Consider the following 17916-nt stretch of genomic DNA (forward strand, 5'->3'; position numbering starts at 1 on the left):
AAAAATAATCCCGGATTCCTGTTTAAAACTATAGCCAAACTAACCAGGAATAAGACAGAAATGGATGCGACCACTCAATATAATCATAGTAGCGATGATTTTATGAATTTCTTTAATACGAAAATTGTCGCAAATAGAGAGAAGATTAAAAGCACAACAAATAGCTCCGCCGATATTTCCATGGAAAATAATCTTCTAATAGACCACCGATTAGAACGATTCAACCCTATTAAAGAGCATGAATTAATCAAATTAATCTCATCATCAAATCAATGTACTTGCGCTTTGGATCCGATTCCAACAAGGCTCCTTAAGCAAATAGCACCCAATGTTATAAATTCTATCCTCAAAATTGTTAACTCATCGCTTAGCACCGGCCACGTACCAAGTTCATTCAAGGTAGCAGTCATTAGACCCCTGATTAAAAAGCCGGATCTTGATCGCAGTCAGCTTTCAAATTATAAACTGATATCCAACCTTCCGTTCATATCAAAAATCTTAGAAAAAGTTGTAGCCCAGCAGCTGAGCACATATCTAGACTGTAACAATATCCACGAAGTATATCAATCAGGATTTAGACCTCATCATAGCACTGAGACAGCGCTGGTTAAAGTGGTTAATGACCTGCTGTTGGCCTCTGATCAGGGACGCATCTCGCTGCTTGTCCTGCTTGATCTGAGTGCAGCGTTTGACACTATTGATCACGCTATTCTCCTTGCCAGGTTAGAGAATGTTATCGGGATTAAGGGAACAGCCCTTGAATGGTTCAGATCATATTTGACCAACCGATATCAGTTTGTGGACATCAATGGTGTTTCGTCTTCACATAGTAAAGTAGAGTTTGGTGTTCCACAAGGCTCTGTCCTAGGTCCGTTACTTTTTTCTCTATACATATGTTACCTTTAGGCGACGTCATCCGCAAACACGGTATTAGCTTTCATTGCTACGCTGACGACACACAGCTGTATCTGTCAGCAATGCCAGATCAGAGGCAGCAGCTGAACAAAATAGAGAATTGTCTGAAGGACATTAGACAGTGGATGCTCACCAACTTTCTCCTGCTAAACCCTGACAAGACAGAAGCGCTCGTAATCGGGCCTCAAGCAGCCAGGCATAAACTGACTGACTACACAATAACCCTGGATAGCCTTTCTATCTCACCGAGTATTGAAGTGAAGGATCTAGGTGTCATCATTGATGCAGGTCTCTCATTCAGTTCGCACGTAGATAATGTCACTAGAATAGCATTCTTTCACCTTAGAAATATTGCGAAAATAAGAAATATCATTTCAATGCATGATGCAGAAAAGTTGGTCCATGCATTTATTACATCAAGGTTAGATTACTGCAATGCATTATTGTCTGGATGCTCTAGTAGGTGCATGAGTAAACTCCAGCTAGTACAGAATGCTGCAGCCAGAGTTCTAACCAGAACCAGGAAATTTGACCACATCACCCCAGTCCTACAATTACTGCACTGGTTACCCATCAAATTTAGGATTGACTACAAAATCCTACTTTTAACCTATAAAGCTCTAAATGGTCTCGCCCCACAGTACCTGAGTGAACTTTTGGTTCCTTACGAACCGCCACGCCCCCTTCGATCAATGGGTGCGGGGTCACTACTGGTACCAAAGGTGCAGAAGGTCACAGCTGGGAGCAGATCCTTCTCCTATAGAGCTCCGCAGTTGTGGAACAGCTTGCCTGTCAGTGTCCGGGATTCAGACACAGTCTCAGTGTTTAAATCCAATCTCAAAACCTATCTGTTTTCTCTGGCTTTTTGCTAAAGTCCTAGACCCTCATTTCACTTGATTTTGACGCAGTGTCAATTATAAAGTCCAGTTTATCACAGAGTCCCCCTGTTAGACACAGGCAAAGTTAAATTCACCAGTTAGGCTGTCCTAGTTAGGGTACCGGGCCACTGTAGCACCAATATACCATTATAACCACAGATTTCAGTATCGGTCGTACAGTGCAACCGTCTGCCGCTGCTTCTGTTTGTTTTTCTCCGAGACACGGAATCAAGCGCCCAGACTACTGGCAGACCCCAATGAAGAGACAAGCAGATACATCCTGGTTCCTGACAACTGCTTTACAAGGACAAAACATAAAACAAACCAGAGGGTCACCACAGCCACCACCACCATTACAACTACAGCTTCAGGGATCTTCAAATGGACCAGTAACATCATTACGGACACGTAATCTAGACCATGACACTGAATACATCCTGGACTTCTCCAACCCTACAACTGTAGGACTCATTATATCATATCCAACCCTGCACTGACACCATTTGCAGGCTCACTCTACCCTGGAAGGGGGTCCCTCTCTGTATCACTCCTTCCCAAGGTTTCTTCCTTTCTTTTTTTCTCTCTCCTAGAGTTTTTTTGTGTGGAGTTTTTCCTTGTGTGCAGAAGGGTCAAGTGTGGGGGGTGTCAACTGTAGGGCCTGTCAAAGCCCATTGAGACATACTGTATGTGATTTTGGGCTATATAAGAAATAAATGTTGTTGTTGTTGTTATCTGACACATTTTGTTGTGTGCTGTGCTGTGCTGTGCTGTGTATCACTTCAATTTCACAAATTCTAAGCAGTATGTGTTGAGAAGACCAGGCACTTCCAATACAGTCCGAACAGTGAAGCAGGTTTTGGCAGCATCAAGCTGTGGGGTTTTTTGTAGGACAACTGATTAGAATCAAGGGACAGATGTATGCAGCAAAGTACAGGGATATCCTGAATGAAAACCTTCTGACCTCAGACTGAAAGTGAAAATGAAGTGATTGTAAAAATAGCTGTCCACGACGTTTACCATCCAAAACTACCAGAACTGGAGAGGATCTGAAAGGAGGAATGTCAGAGGATCCCAAATCTAGGTGTGAAAAACATATAGCATCGTTCCCATAACGACTCATGGCTGTATTAGATCAAAAGGGCGCTTCTACTAAATACTGAGCAAAGGGTCTGAATACTTAGTACCATGTGATATTTCAGTTTTTCTTTGTTAATATATCTGCAAAAATGACAATAATTCTGTGATTTTCTGTCAATATGGGATGCTGTGTGTACATTAATGAGGAAACATGTACTTAAATGATTTTTGCAAATGGCTGCATTATTAATTAAGGGGTCTTAATACTTTACGTACCCAGTGTATTATAGTCGAGGTTGCACAGATTCCCAGCATTGAGGAAGAAATGGGTCCTGAACAGGTCTCTGAAGCCTCCTCTGCCAGGACGAAAGGGGAGTGCATTGTAGAGTTGGAGACCCCCTGCCCAGTAGACTTCACCGCTTAGGTAATCACCTGCAGGGAACACAGCAAAATACAAAAATACATCTTTATAATGACATGAACTAAAATTATGTAAACAACAATTTTGATTGAGGGGGTGGAGATACACTTTCCTGAATCAGGGAATTTTTTACAGTTCATGTTATATTTTTAATGGCCTTCAATAAACTAAATATATGCTCTTTAGCCAGCATATCAGCAGCAAATAACTTCTGTGTATATAGTACTTAAGATCACAGGATCACATTAAAATGTCAGGTTATGTATATAACCACTGTTCCCCTAGGAAGAGGAACGAGGTACAACACAAGAAATATGGGATAACAACACTGCTGTGTGCCCCGCTGAAGACCCCTTTACTCACACCTACAGGCAGGAGATGGGCAACAGGGGAATGGGCCTCAACAAAACCACCTGTTGCTGCCACCTCCCCTCAGTTCAGAACCGCTCTTCGCAGAGCTAAGCAGTGCCAGGGCGGGGCAACATAGTATTGTACCTTGTTTCTCAGTGGTTATATGCATAAACTGATGTTCCCTTTCAGTCGATTCACTCGGCACAAGAAGTATGGGACATATATATATACACACCCCGCCCAGTGGAACCGAACCAGAGGTAAGAATTCTCTGAGGTGACAGTAAGCACTGCATTCCTCATCCAGCCGATAAAAATGCACAAAAGTATACACCGACTCCCAAGTGGCAGCCACGCAGATGTCCCTCACTGGCACTCCCTGAAAAAGTGCGCAGGAGGTGGACACAGGTCTGGTAGAGTGTGCCATAACACCCTTCCACAAGACCAGTTCCCTGGCCCAGGAGATGGCCTCCACAATCCAACAAACAGCTGCTCACATGAACAAAAAGTCTGAGTACAGAGCACATATGCCTGCAATGCTCGCACTGGGCAGAGCATGTGACAGCACCTCACCACATCCGTCGCAAAAAGGTGGCAGAGAATGGGTGACCAGCTCAAAAGCCATAACTTTAGGCACATAGGCCGGATTCGGGCACAATGTAACCTTAGAATCACCAGAATCAAACTGCATACACCTGGAGTGGACAGACAGAGCCTCGAGTTTGCCCCTTCGCCTGGCTGATGCCAGTGCCATCAGCAATGCAGTTAGAAATGCAGCAAAACTGCATTACTCAATGGGCTCAAATGGAGCCTCACACAAAGCATCCAAAGCATCCAGTTTATTAAAACAACTCCATACATTCCACAACAGTTTACATTGATATCATTTTACTTACATCGTTTATATTTCAGTTACCTGGGTGGTAACTGGGTTGGTACTTCTTGTGACACTTTCTGTGTCAGCATAGCTGGGACTCAGGGCTGAGGAGACCTATATCCCTTTGTCTCTGTAGTAGGTCAGTTATGTTCAGTTGATGTTTGTGATTTTGCGTTGGTTATGTTCAGTTGACCCGTTTTATTGACCTTTTAATTTGTTAGGCCCTTTGTAATGTTTATTGGTTGGGTAATAAAACCTTGCTTCTTATGTCATAAACTTTTTTTTTTAATTTCAGAATTACCAAATCCAATTTACTAGTGCTTTAAATGGAACCCACACTGTAGCCTACTTGCTATGTAAAGGACCAGTAATATACCAGCAGCCAAATATCCATCATGTTTTGAAGAAACAGAAAACACCACATTTTTTTATTCAGCCAGACTCTCACGTTGAATAAGAATAATATTTCCATTAAAATACATGTTCATTAAAAATACAATGGACAGTAGATCTTTGTGAAATAGATTAACAAGTTTGAAATGCTCCACTGAATGCCACAGTAAATCCTTACTTCCCACAGGTATCAGACTTTTTAACTCACCCCTCTGCCACTCACTCTCACAATGAGTGACCCTCTCTCTCTACCATACACTCACTGTTTGTAAGTTTGTAAGTTGTAAGTTAACACCATGGGGCTGTGCAATATGATTCTTCTGCTGCCGTTCTTCTGTGCAATATTCTTTGTTTGCTGTTTTACTGTTCAATAACTCACTTATCGACACTTAACATTTAACTCTTGCATAATGTGCAATGCTGCTTGAGATAATACTTATTTTTACTACATACTCATAAATGTATGTCTGTCTTTCTGTGCACTTGTTGTATGTCTTGTACATACATTTTATGTCTCTCCCTCTGTGCAGTTGTAGCATAAGCAATTTCCTTCCGGATTAATAAAGGTTTCTGATTCTGATTCTGAATCCATTAAATATTCTGAAAGGGATTTAGCAATTGTACAAAATCTAAATATACATCAGCAAGCATGCTTTTGTGATCAACATTATGCTTGAAATTCACACTGAATCCATCCTTGTGTTGGGATTAGGATTATCCTGATTTTCTGGATCAAATATATCCAAATTAGCACACATTTGGATACATTCTGCCCCATGGCATCACAGGTTTGCTGATATATAATTTATTTAGATCTTGTACAATTTGAACTAGGACAGTGAAAATAACGTAGGAAAAAAGACATGAAGCCTTTCAATATAGAAAAGGGGGGAAATCCTTGTGAAATATCTGTACTTAAACTAAATTTCAAATTTAGTTTAAAAGATGTACTGTCCATTGTATTTTAATGAATATGGCAATATATTTTGTGATAATCTGGTTGTATGAGAATAAAAATTTTAGTTTATTGTAGTTTTCCTGTGTGTGATTAAAACACATGATGGCTCTCTGGCTCATCTATTGCTGGTCTGCCTGTTGTACGTTAGACAGCCAGTAGGCTACACTGTGGGTTCCATTTAAAACACCACTAAAAATAAAATGCATTATCCAGATTAAATAGTTTGAACAAATGGCCCCAGGTAATATGAATAAAGCTTCCACTAAGTTTTAAAAATCTGTAAATGATTAGTATTTTTAACTTCTTGTGCTAGATGTCTGTGAAGATTCTTAGTCATCCAGGTGAATTTGTCTGTAAATTGAGTCGTGGCAACTGGACTTTCTTTCTTTAAAGTAGAGATGTTTCATTCTGCGTCCACAGAACATTGTCAATCTGAGGGAAGTTGGCTTGTGCTCACAAATGTATACTCCAGGTTGGTTTCACGTTTCAGAATGAAACGTCTCTACCTTAAAGAAAGAAATCCAGTTGCCAGGACTAAACTTTCTTGTGCTAGATTTACAGTTTTCTTATTTTAACTAATTTCCATTTAACTAATTTATTCATATTTACTTTTATTGAAGTAGATATAAATGTAAGGTACATTCACAGTTTGACTATTGACACTCAGTAATTTCAAATCCTGTTAAACGTCAGTACCATTAAAACCTCAAGTGGAGAAGTTATTTTAACCAATGAAGTAAAAATTTTGTAATCTGCGTTCTTTCTAGTTTTACCAGAATAAGGGATGTATAACTGTGTATAGTATAACTATTGAACCGGGCAAGTTAACATGCTGAGTGTACGGTTGAGTGCGCTAGACGACAGAGGGAAAAAACTACATTTACCATATAGGTGCAGACCGGAAATAAGTATCTGTGTTGACGTCACGACTTTGTCCCGCCCCCTTCGCTTCCTGTATGAATTTTGTGTCTGAGGTTCAGTAGGGACTCATCGTCAGCCTGTCGTGAGTGTACCGTTAGCAGGAAGAGGAACGGGGGCTTTAAATGGCGAAGACGTACGACTATCTCTTCAAGCTGTTGCTGATAGGGGACAGCGGAGTCGGAAAGACATGTCTGCTGTTCAGGTTCAGCGAAGACGCCTTTAATACCACCTTCATATCCACAATCGGTCAGTTCACCCGGTCTCATTTCTGGGTGGGAGGTTATTGTTGGATTCAGAGATTCATGTCATTTATTGGAGATCATTAGTATGTTATTGATTATATTAATAATAATATACATTTATATATATTATATTATAATCGAAGTGACATTCTCTACAGATTCAAGTATATATAGTTAACCAGAGACATAAGTGTGGCAGAGAATATTTTTTTGTGAGACCTGGAATTGCTAATATTGTATTTATATCAGAGCAGCTGGTGGTTCTTTGGTACCTTTCAGAGCTGTTTAAATAATTTGAATATTATTTCCACTTATTAAAAGTACTGTATGATAATTCCCATGGTAATGTGTTTCGTTGCAGTTTGCAGGTAAAGAGCATCAGGGCAAATGAAAGAATTTGACCTAAGGCGTGTTTTCATAACCTTGAATACAGTCGTGTATAAATAGTTCACTCTAGCATATAGACCAGGTCTTGCCATATAGGGCCTTTCCAGTGTTTGAGGATTAATTGTATGTGTGTGTGCGGTTCTTACGTCTGTCTGCTGTTCACTTTGAAAAGGAATTTAACATCTGGCCCCAGGAATGTTGAGGATGTGGAGTTCAGATACTCCTTTACATGTAGGAAAGAAAGAGCTTATTCTCTCATAAGTGTATCATTTTTTTTAAATTGTGTGTGTGCGTGCGTTTGAGCCTGCATGAATAATTTTGATCCGTTGTTTTATAAAATCTCACATTAATTACATTTTTTTTCTGTCTCAAAATGCTAAAAGGTGTATGTTCTACCTCCACCCCAGAAAAGGTGCAGTTCTTTGAAAGGCTGTGACATTAAGCTCATGATGTCTATGAATGTCTGACTGCAATTGTTAACTTGAAGGTCACTTAACTCGTACATGACGGATTTTGTTCTTTCGTGCATTCTCCACCACCTCATCCTTATAATTTCTTACATATGAAGTTTGTAAACCTCAGTTGAAATTGTGTGTGTGTGTGTGTGTGTGTGTTGCTGCATGTGTCATGGCTTAACAATACAGGCAGGGGGAAATCACCCTGTGTATGTATTATTGATGGCCAGATTCCGTTGCTCCTACAAAAGCTGTTGTGGAATGATAGACACAGACAAACGGCAAAGATCCACAGGAGAAATTTGTTGAAACCCCTGCTCTCCCATCGGCATCCACCGCGTGAGGATTGTCCAGAGAAATTGGACAACAGTTTGTGCAAAGGTACTCTAAAAACAGATGAGCGAAGTAAAGTCTTGGGAAGATCTGCCACTTTATGTAAAGTGTGCACGCCTGTTGTGTTTGTGCACAACCGCCCCGGTTGTCCTTTTCACAAATGCACACGAAGCCCCGAGCGCTCTCATCGGTGCTAACATGAATGCAAGTGAAAAGGGGCTGGCAGTCCGTAATGAATCTTGCGTGGTCAGAAAGGTTCGGTCATTTCCTGTTTCTGATTTCCGTCCGATTACAGCAGCGGGCCAGTAAAACGTCATTATCCGCCCTGCTTTTGTTGGAGACGGCGCCTTGTCCCATTTGGGCTCCCAAAGAAGGCATGACTTTTATTAACGAGGCTATGAACATGTCTTATGCAAATGTTTAACACTTCCACAAATACAGTGTGACCTGTTTTTTTTCCCCCTCTTTGTGCTGTCATCATGGTACGGGTCACATTTTACCCTTTCACTGTCATGACTAATGTGGGCTGCATTGTGGAAGTTCTAGAAAATTAAACGTGAATCAGAAACCCGCTGAGATGAAATATCCCCACCTTTGTTTTCACGTTGTGCTCCATGCCGGGTGAAAAGCACCCACTACTTTTTCTGAGTGGGAGTAACAGGTAAAGCAGGAGCTTGTAATGTGGTCTGAAAGTTGAGTCGTGGCAACTGGACTTTCTTTCTTTAAGGTAGATAAGTTTCATTCTGCATCCACAGAACTTTGTAAATCTGTGAGAGTGTTGTGGTGCGTTGTGTGATGGCGATGAAGAGGAAACTAAACTCCTGAATCGAGGTCTTGGGCCGTTTTCAGGCCAGTTTAGTGCTGATGATCCCAGCCCTCACCGATGTGCAACGTGGTCCTGCCTGCCTGCTCTGAACGCGCTCAGCCGTTTCGCATTTGCTTTGTGCCAGTGGGGCCAAGAGTCCGGTTAAGGGCCCGATCTGTAGTAGAGTCGCTGTGATCCCGCGGGAAACAGAAGGCCACTCTGTTAGTGGCCACCTCTGCGTCTCGTGACTCCCGACTGCTTTGGGCTTCTGTTCTTTTGCCTATGCGGCGACTGGCGGTTTCTTCAGAGGTTATTGACCTCGGTTTCTGGCTACAAAGCAGCCCCCCCCCCCCCCCCCCCCCCCCCCCCAACCTCTGTTCTCTGTAGCTGGATAGGTGTCCTTGTGTGTTTCCTGTGACTCATTCTCTCTATTTCTGTTTTTTTCCCTCACTTTTCACGTCTCTCACAAGTGCCTGTGTGTGCAGTTCACCAGAAGCCCTTAATTTGCTGAATGACCCAAGTTTAAACCAGAGGTCTCATATTAACTGGGAAGTTCATTGAAAATGGTTGAAAATGTGTTTGTGTGTCTGAACTATAAGCCGGAAAAAGGTGGCCTACTCGGGCTGTCTGCAACTCACCACTTCCTCTGACTTGTTTGAGTCAAGCGCTTGTGTCCTCGTTCTTCAACAGGATATGCTTGGTTATCCCCACACCCAATGCACATTTCAGCTGATGTGTATAACAGCGGATATGAAAAACTGATGTAATAGATGAATTTGTTTTAAGATGCTAAATGGCCATTTGAGTGGCTCCTTCCTGTGGGTTGTTCTGTGGTTCAGGCCTTTGTTTCTTCAGTGTTTTGAGATCTGCTAGATAGACGTCTTACCATCTGAATTTAGAGGAGAGGTTTGGAAAATGGATCCTCCTTGCTACTTATCAGTTGTCTCATTTTGGGGGGAACATTATCTCATTTAGCTGCATCACTGCATTATATAAAATATGACATATAAATACTTTGTATGTGTTAATTTTAATAAATATATTTAGATTCTAGTGCTCAGAGTGGTAATAAATTGTGAATGGATAATTAGAAATGGATGTCAGTCTTTCTAGGACAACGTTACATTAGGCAGTAATGGCTAATTTATCCACTTTAATTTATAGAGGCATATTGCATCCCAGTATTTGATAACCTCTCTACATAATACCTCCCGTGGCTGGGGGAATGAAGCAGCTGTGTGTTTATGGAGATCATCTCATTTTTCTGCTGCAGCCAATTTTCGAACTGCACACATGTACAGAATTAGCTTTTTAGCTAATCCTTTTGGTCCATTATCATTCTACTACTACTACTATTACAAAAAAAACTAAAATTCCACTTTAGGGATGCCTATTATAAAGTAGCAGAGGTGACCCATACACAGTACTCATGTTATAGACTTTAACCTCACTGGCAAACCTTCAGTGTGAGGCTACGGTGCTATACCAGAGGAAATCATGCTCCTGTCTTTGCCGAAGTTGCTATTGTTGGTTTGCTAGGGGGAGGCAAATAAATGTCACTATAAGACACAATCGTTATTAGGCTTCAGTATCCAAAGTGGAACTAAAACAGGTGATTTATTCAAAATACAACTGAAATATTCTTATTAATTACATCCGTCAACTCCTGGACAGTCTGTTGTGCAACATGTCGTTGGTGGATGGAACAAGACATGTCCCAGATCTGCTTGATTAGATTCATGTCTGGGGAACGGACGGGCCAGTCCATAGCATCAGGAACTGCTGACACACTCCAGCCATATGAGGTCTAGCATTGTCTTGCATTAGGAGCAACCCAGGACCACCAGCATATGGTCTCACAAGGGGTCTGAGGATCTCATCCTGGAACCTAATGGCAGTCAGGTTACCTCTGCTGAGCACATGGAGGGCTGTGTGGTCCTCCAAAGAAATGTCACCCCACACCATTACTGTCCCACTGCCAAACCGGTCATGCTGGAGGAGGTTGCAGGTAGCAGAACGTTCTCCATGCATCTCCAGACACTGTCACATCTGTCACGTGCTCAGCTCAAAAGTGACAAATATATGCCTGAGAGAGGGACTATTCTCTGAGAATGAAACATAAATGCTAAAAACATTTCTGTAATTTCTGTAATTTTACTTGTCCTATTATTTTGCAGACATTTGAAACATTCAAAGCAAATTATTATCATAACTCAGACACAGCCATTCTTATTGTTAGTTATGCCGTTATTGTCCTTGCACTGAAGCAGGACAGTATTGCTAGACAGAGGTTATAAAAATATTAATTGAACAACAACTTCAGAGTGAAATTCAGAGTGATTTGTAGCACTTCTTGCAAATGGGCTTGTCCACAATTTTTGGTTTTCCTCGTTCATCTGGTTGATATCCGAAATATGCTTTTTTACGTTTTCTACCAAGCTTGGTGCTGCAAAATTATGTTTAAAGCGTGTCTCTCACGTAATCAGTCGATCCTCTAGGGGAGGGCTGTCCATTGAAAATATTTTTTTCAATACCTGTTTGATACTAATTGATACTAAATTTGAGTATGTTGAGACTTATTTCTGGTACACATGTGCTAATGTGTTTTAAATTTGCTCTGGTTTCAGGAATTGACTTCAAAATTAGAACAATAGAACTCAATGGGAAGAAAATAAAACTGCAGATATGGTAAGTACCACCATTTCATTAAGTGAATATGAACCTCTGAAACATGTTCCATCATTTTTAAACATTTGTATCAAATATAAGCCATGTTCAGGGCTCTAGACTTTGCACTGGTTCTAACGTTTTCTTGCACCAGCATTAGAGTTAGGTGTACCATTTGTGATTGTATCGCATTTAACAGTGCAGTTTTACAGGTTCACTTTTTTCTTTTCACGTTTGTCCATATAGGCAATATAGACTTGTAAATGATTAACTAACAATCTAATTAACATAAGGTTCTTTATTTGAAGTACAATTTCTACAAGAGTAACTTACTGAAAATGTGTTGGTGCTTAAAGTGCTTCACTTAGCTGAAATTAAAACACAATAAATGAAATAAAAAGAAAATCTAAATTAAAAGTGCAAGTCTTTTAAGGGATTGAATTTTTCATTTTGGCCTTCATGATCTGTTACTGAAAGGCAGCGGGGGGCGGGACACTGGGCCAGTACATTTATCACTACATTTAATGTCTTTTATAAATGCTTTATGTGTTTTCAATGTTTAGTTTCTATCATTTTACTCGAGCTCAGATTGCGTGGTAAATGAGCAGTCAGGTGACTGTAGGCTGCTTCTGCTTTAGTTTGCACCGGAAAAAACATTGACCATGAAAAACGATGTTAAAAATGACTTGTAATGCACGTGAAGCAGGTTTGTACAGTCATGTTGACCAGCACCTGCCACGACAATAATGTCAGATTCGGACTTTTAAAAGGCTGTACTTGTCAGGCTTGAGTCTAACTTTTAAAGCCTGTTTTAAAACTCTAATCTATGGCTACATTCACTCTGTCCACCGCTGGTCAAGTAACCCATTCAAATATTCGATTTTTGTATTTCTCTGAACAACCATCTAGTGAAATAGACAAATGCAAACATTCTTTATAATGTTTAAATGATTAAATTGTTTTTAAGAAAACATTTGATTTGTTAGTTTGTGGCATTATATGCTGCGTTCCTTTCTATCAGTGTGCAGAGTAAAGATTTCAACTTTTCCCCCAGCTAACCAGATATGCCAATGAGTTTGGTTATGTTTATGAGCGGCACAGAAGCTACACTACCGATCAAAGTTTAAGGCCAAATGAATTCTGCGTTCATTAATGCAAATCTGTATCACACATTGATTATTATTAAAATATCTTAGTGATCTTAGAAGAGCTGAAAACAATTGGCTCAGTATCAGTCAGCAAATGTGGGATTACATCATTATTTCTAACTTTAACAATTATTTCTCGTTGATTTTGTAAGATTATAAATGCACCAGAAACAGAGGACAGCTGCTTTATTACAGGTTTACTGGAGGTTCGGGTGATTGGGTTGTCATTTTCTGTCTTTCTGTTCCAAGCTCCTCCTTGCTACAGTCTAGAATGTAGCCAGGATTTGAACTGTAGGGTTGAGCTCATCTAGTTAAACTGTGTTTTATATCCTCACCAGTCCACCATGAAATTAGTAAAGCTGATTTTCCGTGAACCCCAACAGCCACCTCAGACGACTTCACTGGCCAGCATGTTAATTTAGGTGTTTTTCATTATTATGTAAAGTAAAATTGTTACTGCTAAAAAAAAAAAAAAAAAAAAAAAAAAGAACTAAGGCTAGAATATCATACCTCATTATTACTCACATTTGGCTGATATAAGCCACTATTATTAGGTGTCAGTTTCGCCTGGCAGCAGCATAATTTTTGGTGGGAATATTTAGAAGGCATCGATGTATACATTTCCCATGTCGTGTGTTGAGTTAGTCACCTGGTGGACCCTGTTAGTCCAGAGTTGGATTTACGGATCATTTTCCACCCTGTGGTGTTAGCAACAGACACCGAGTACAGAAGGATGTGAGGTGTCCTGTGTGGTCATGTGAGGGGGCACAGGAAGAGGGCAGTGGCCTGCTGGTCATCAGTGTTTCATTCCCCAAACTCATACACACACACGCACACACACACACACACGCTGATAATATTTGGACTGAGCTCTGGCTGCCCCTTCCCTGTCAGGTCAGAAGACCAAGCAGGATGTGACGTAGTTCTGTTTGAGCTGACCCTTCTGTGAAAGGTCACATTGCTCACACACCCTTGTGTGCATGTGTGGTGTGTGTGTCTGAACGGCACTGTTATGTGTCCATTGTATGTTCGTGTGTGGGTGTGACTGATGTGAGGGAAGGAATCTGTGCTCAGTGGTGGAGGAGAGAGGAGCGATTTTGAGCCGCGCCTCTCCGCCTTTGCTCTTTTAGAGACCATGCAGCCAGAAAACAGTGCAGGGTTACAATGAGAGGAAGTGAAGATGGATGGCTTCTCTGCCTTACTGGGATCGACTGAATACAATTTTCTGTTCTCTCTCTCTCTCTCTCTCTCTCTCTTTTTCTCTCAGGGACACGGCAGGACAGGAGAGATTTAGGACAATTACCACTGCATACTACAGAGGAGCCATGGTGAGCCCTGTAAACATTACCCTTTGCCTGGTTCCCACAGGCCCTCTTGCCCCACCCAGCCCCACTTGGAATTCACACACATGTACACAGATGTATTATGGAACGCGCTCTGTCATATCACTCATTGCAGCGAGACTGAAAAGGAATGATTTCAAGGTGCAGACCAGTCAGAAACAAAGAAAACATTTTAATGGTTCTGTCAAGTAATGACGAAATTGTATTGGCTAACATTCTGTATATCTGCAGTCTGCACATCTTAAACCCATTTGCAGTGTAGTGTGTGAGTGAGAGGTATTTAAAACCTGTAAGAAATTATCCTTTTTACATTTTTAGCAGATTATGGACAATTTTTGGAATGTTCTAAGACACTTTATATGTTAAATTTTGCAGGCTGATAATTTAGCCTTTATCAGGGGAACATGGAAACTATTGCTGCAACACATTATTAAAATTTACTGGTAACCATTTGAAGCCAAGTGGGTTAACCAAAATTTTTTTTTTTTAACATTGACCAGAGAGTGAATAATGAAGAAAAATATCATAATGTAATACAATAATACCAAGGGTCAGTTTCACATTATGCAGTTCTTTGTCTGTTAACCTACAGAACTGTTCATTTGAATTGGTTAATCTCCTTTGTTGAGTAGTAGGGGCGGGGTAGAATTTAGACTTGTGGCCTGGTGTTGTAACAGTGCTCTTTCTTGCTCCCTAAAAGGGCATAATGCTGGTGTATGACATCACCAGTGAGAAGTCCTTCGAAAACATCAAGAACTGGATTCGCAATATTGAGGAGGTAATGCAAAATCATAATGAATGTTTGCAGAATTTGCCCTAAAATAAATTACATAGATTTACAATTCTTCCACCTAGTGGACACACCATATATTGCAAGTAGAAATTTTATGTATAAACTATGACTGAACTGTTCTCAGCACGCGTCATCAGATGTGGAACGGATGATCCTTGGCAACAAGTGTGACATGAATGACAAGAGACAGGTGTCCAAAGAGCGAGGAGAGAAAGTGAGATTACACACATCACTGGCATACTCAGTAATGTGCTTACTGCCTCTGCCAAAGAAGCCTTCTCTGCAACTGTATCCCGTACCCATTATTGACAGTTTTCCATCATTATCTTTTCTTCTAGTTAGCTATAGACTATGGAATCAAGTTCTTGGAAACAAGTGCAAAGTCCAGCTTAAATGTTGAAGGGGTAAGACTTTGTATTTTCCTTGTAGATTTGGCAAGTGGATGATGATTAATATTTGTTCTTTTTCTATCAAAGGCTTTCTTTACTCTGGCTCAAGACATCATGGCAAGACTTAACAGAAAAATGGTGAGTGTGCAAATGTGCATTTTTTTTTTGTATTATTCTGTTATTATTTGTTCTAGAAACCACTGGAATACTAGGTTTTTAGATGTCTGTATATCTCCTGTCTCTGGCAGAATGATGGCAGCCAGGCAGAAAGTGGTGGGCCGGTGAAGATCACAGAGAGCCGCCCCAAGAAGCACAGCTTCTTCAGATGCACGCTGCTGTGAGGGGATTGGCTGATGGTGGGCCCATGGTCAGTGGGTTCACCGCTGACTGCCCGTAAACTGCTGCAGTGCTCCGCTGGGCCACGTGTCCAATGACTTGAGCCTCTGAGCGGGCTGGGTACTCTGCCTTTCCAGCAGGCTTCAGAGAGAGTGGCTGGACTCCCTCCCCCTCCCTCCAACCCCCCTCCCCCAGAAGGAGCAGATGACCGAAAGGGCAAGATTCGTCTTTCACACTGGCCGCTGTGGTGTTGATTCTCTACCTGTGACCCGGGTTGGGTCTGTTTCTATGTGCAGCTGAACGTTTGTTTGTCCTGCTGTCAGTGTGTCTGTGTTCATGTTTGTCCGAGAGATGCTCCAATAGTGTTATTATGTTTTTTTGCTCTTTAGCTTTTTTTAAATTTGAAATGTTTTGTACAGCAAAAATGTTTTTATGTTTTAAGTGTCTTTAAGAAATCCTTCAAGTGTCTTATTTTTGTGTTTTCTCCACTGTATTCTTCTTCTAAGCACATAGCCTTGAATAGCACTGTAACTTGCACTCCTGTCTCTGAGCAGCCGCCTATACAGAACATACTAGCTGCAGGGCATGATGGGAAACTTACACTCTTCTTCTTCTTTTCATAATTGGGTTCTGTAAATGACACAATTTGGAAATGACCCGACACTGTGGATCAAGTCCAGAAACAAAATGCAGCCTCTCTCATTTAACCTTCATGTAAATGTGATGAGAGTTTGTGAAACAGCAGCATTTTTTTTTTGTAAACCCATCTCTTGCTTTAGAAAACTAAAGAGTATTTTAAAGTATTCACAATAAGTATATTAAAAAAATATTAGTGTTAGGCTTAAATTGGTTGTTGCATCCTGTGTATCAGTGCAAAGTCATCATGTAACTTGGCTAACACTGTCTCTTCAGTTTCAAAATGCTTAATTACAGAGCCGTCTATATATATATATATATATATATATATATATATATATATATATATGTGTGTGTGTGTGTGCGTATGTATGTATGTGTGTGTATGTATGTAGAAGGCTCTAACCTCATATATTATTACATGTGAGTAATTGTACATTGTGGGCATGTCCCACCCAATAAAGTAGCCAGTGTGTTTTGCTTTCTTATGAAGCAGCCTAAGACATTTTTTTAATGTCTCTTCCTGTTAATTTTTTTGTGGCATGGTCAATAATGGTTCATGGGAGTGAGGTCACTGATTGACTTAGTTAATGCAAACGTATTGGAAGGGCACTTAATGCATGATGTGTATTAACAGAAACCTATACCATATCAAGCTGCTTCTGATTTACCATAGTTCCTTTTATATTTGTATTATATTTTAACATTTGGCTATAGCAATTCATCTAAGATATTATCTGGTCATGTGTGATAATTTGCTAATAATATGTAACAAAGATTTTTATTTAGATTTTTTGCTATACCTCTGCAGCAGTATTATATGTGTCGCGCTGCACTTTATCATTGCGTGTTTGCTCTCAAAATGAAGAAAAGTGTTACAGCAGTGTTGTGTAAAACAGACTTGTTTCCCTGAGTAGATCAAAGGGGCTCTCACCCGTCTCTCATTGTTTCTCAGCATTGCCCCCGGATTCTTAGTATCGTATTCACCGCTGCAGAAAGTTTGCTTTGGTCTCTCCTCTCCTCACCTCACCTCCTTTGTGATTCTGTGGACGTGCTGTGTTCGAAGTAGAGAAAGCAGGAGCAGGATCACTCCAGCAATAACTGACTGAACTGCCCAGACGATGCCACACTGGATACTATGCCTATCGATGTGCACCGCTGTTCTGACACGCACAGACTTGTGGGTCATGAGGACAGCAGGTTAGGCCTTACTTACAAGGACACTGCATAAATGTTGTAAAGAATGTACCTGTGATGTTTTTCATGTTTCTGCACAAAATAGAGTTCACTCATTTGGGACCCTTGTTTTGCATTGGACTTAATATGAATGAATCACGTTATAATGATGTGAGTGTTAAATATCCATTTGGATCGAAGTGAATTAATCCTTGGTTTGTGGTGTCATCATCTGTTCAGTGTTCCATGCCTGTAGCATTGAAAGCAATCTGGATACTCAAATCCTTAACAATTTGTGGTATGATTTTGGAAACTGTGTGAACTAAAATGCATAAAAGAAAGGTTTTTACAAGTTTTGAACTTTTTTTTTTTTTTCCTACCACATGTAACCAAAGTAAAGATTGTTTAACGATGAC

General features: G+C 40.5%; 1 protein-coding gene across 1 annotated transcript; it reads left to right on the forward strand.

Annotated features, from left to right (window-relative positions):
- The first annotated feature begins 6842 nt into the window (after positions 1-6842).
- On the forward strand, positions 6843-17915 carry LOC114767018 (ras-related protein Rab-8B). The gene is made up of 8 exons (XM_028958472.1): positions 6843-7036; positions 11640-11700; positions 14095-14155; positions 14871-14948; positions 15088-15177; positions 15302-15367; positions 15440-15490; positions 15601-17915. The coding sequence occupies exons 1-8, from the start codon at positions 6913-6915 to the stop codon at positions 15691-15693; spliced, it is 624 nt and encodes a 207-aa protein (XP_028814305.1). The 5' UTR covers positions 6843-6912; the 3' UTR covers positions 15694-17915.
- The last annotated feature ends 1 nt before the right edge of the window (position 17916 follows it).

Source organism: Denticeps clupeoides, chromosome 17, assembly GCF_900700375.1.
Source record: "Denticeps clupeoides chromosome 17, fDenClu1.1, whole genome shotgun sequence".
Taxonomy (NCBI): domain Eukaryota; kingdom Metazoa; phylum Chordata; class Actinopteri; order Clupeiformes; family Denticipitidae; genus Denticeps; species Denticeps clupeoides.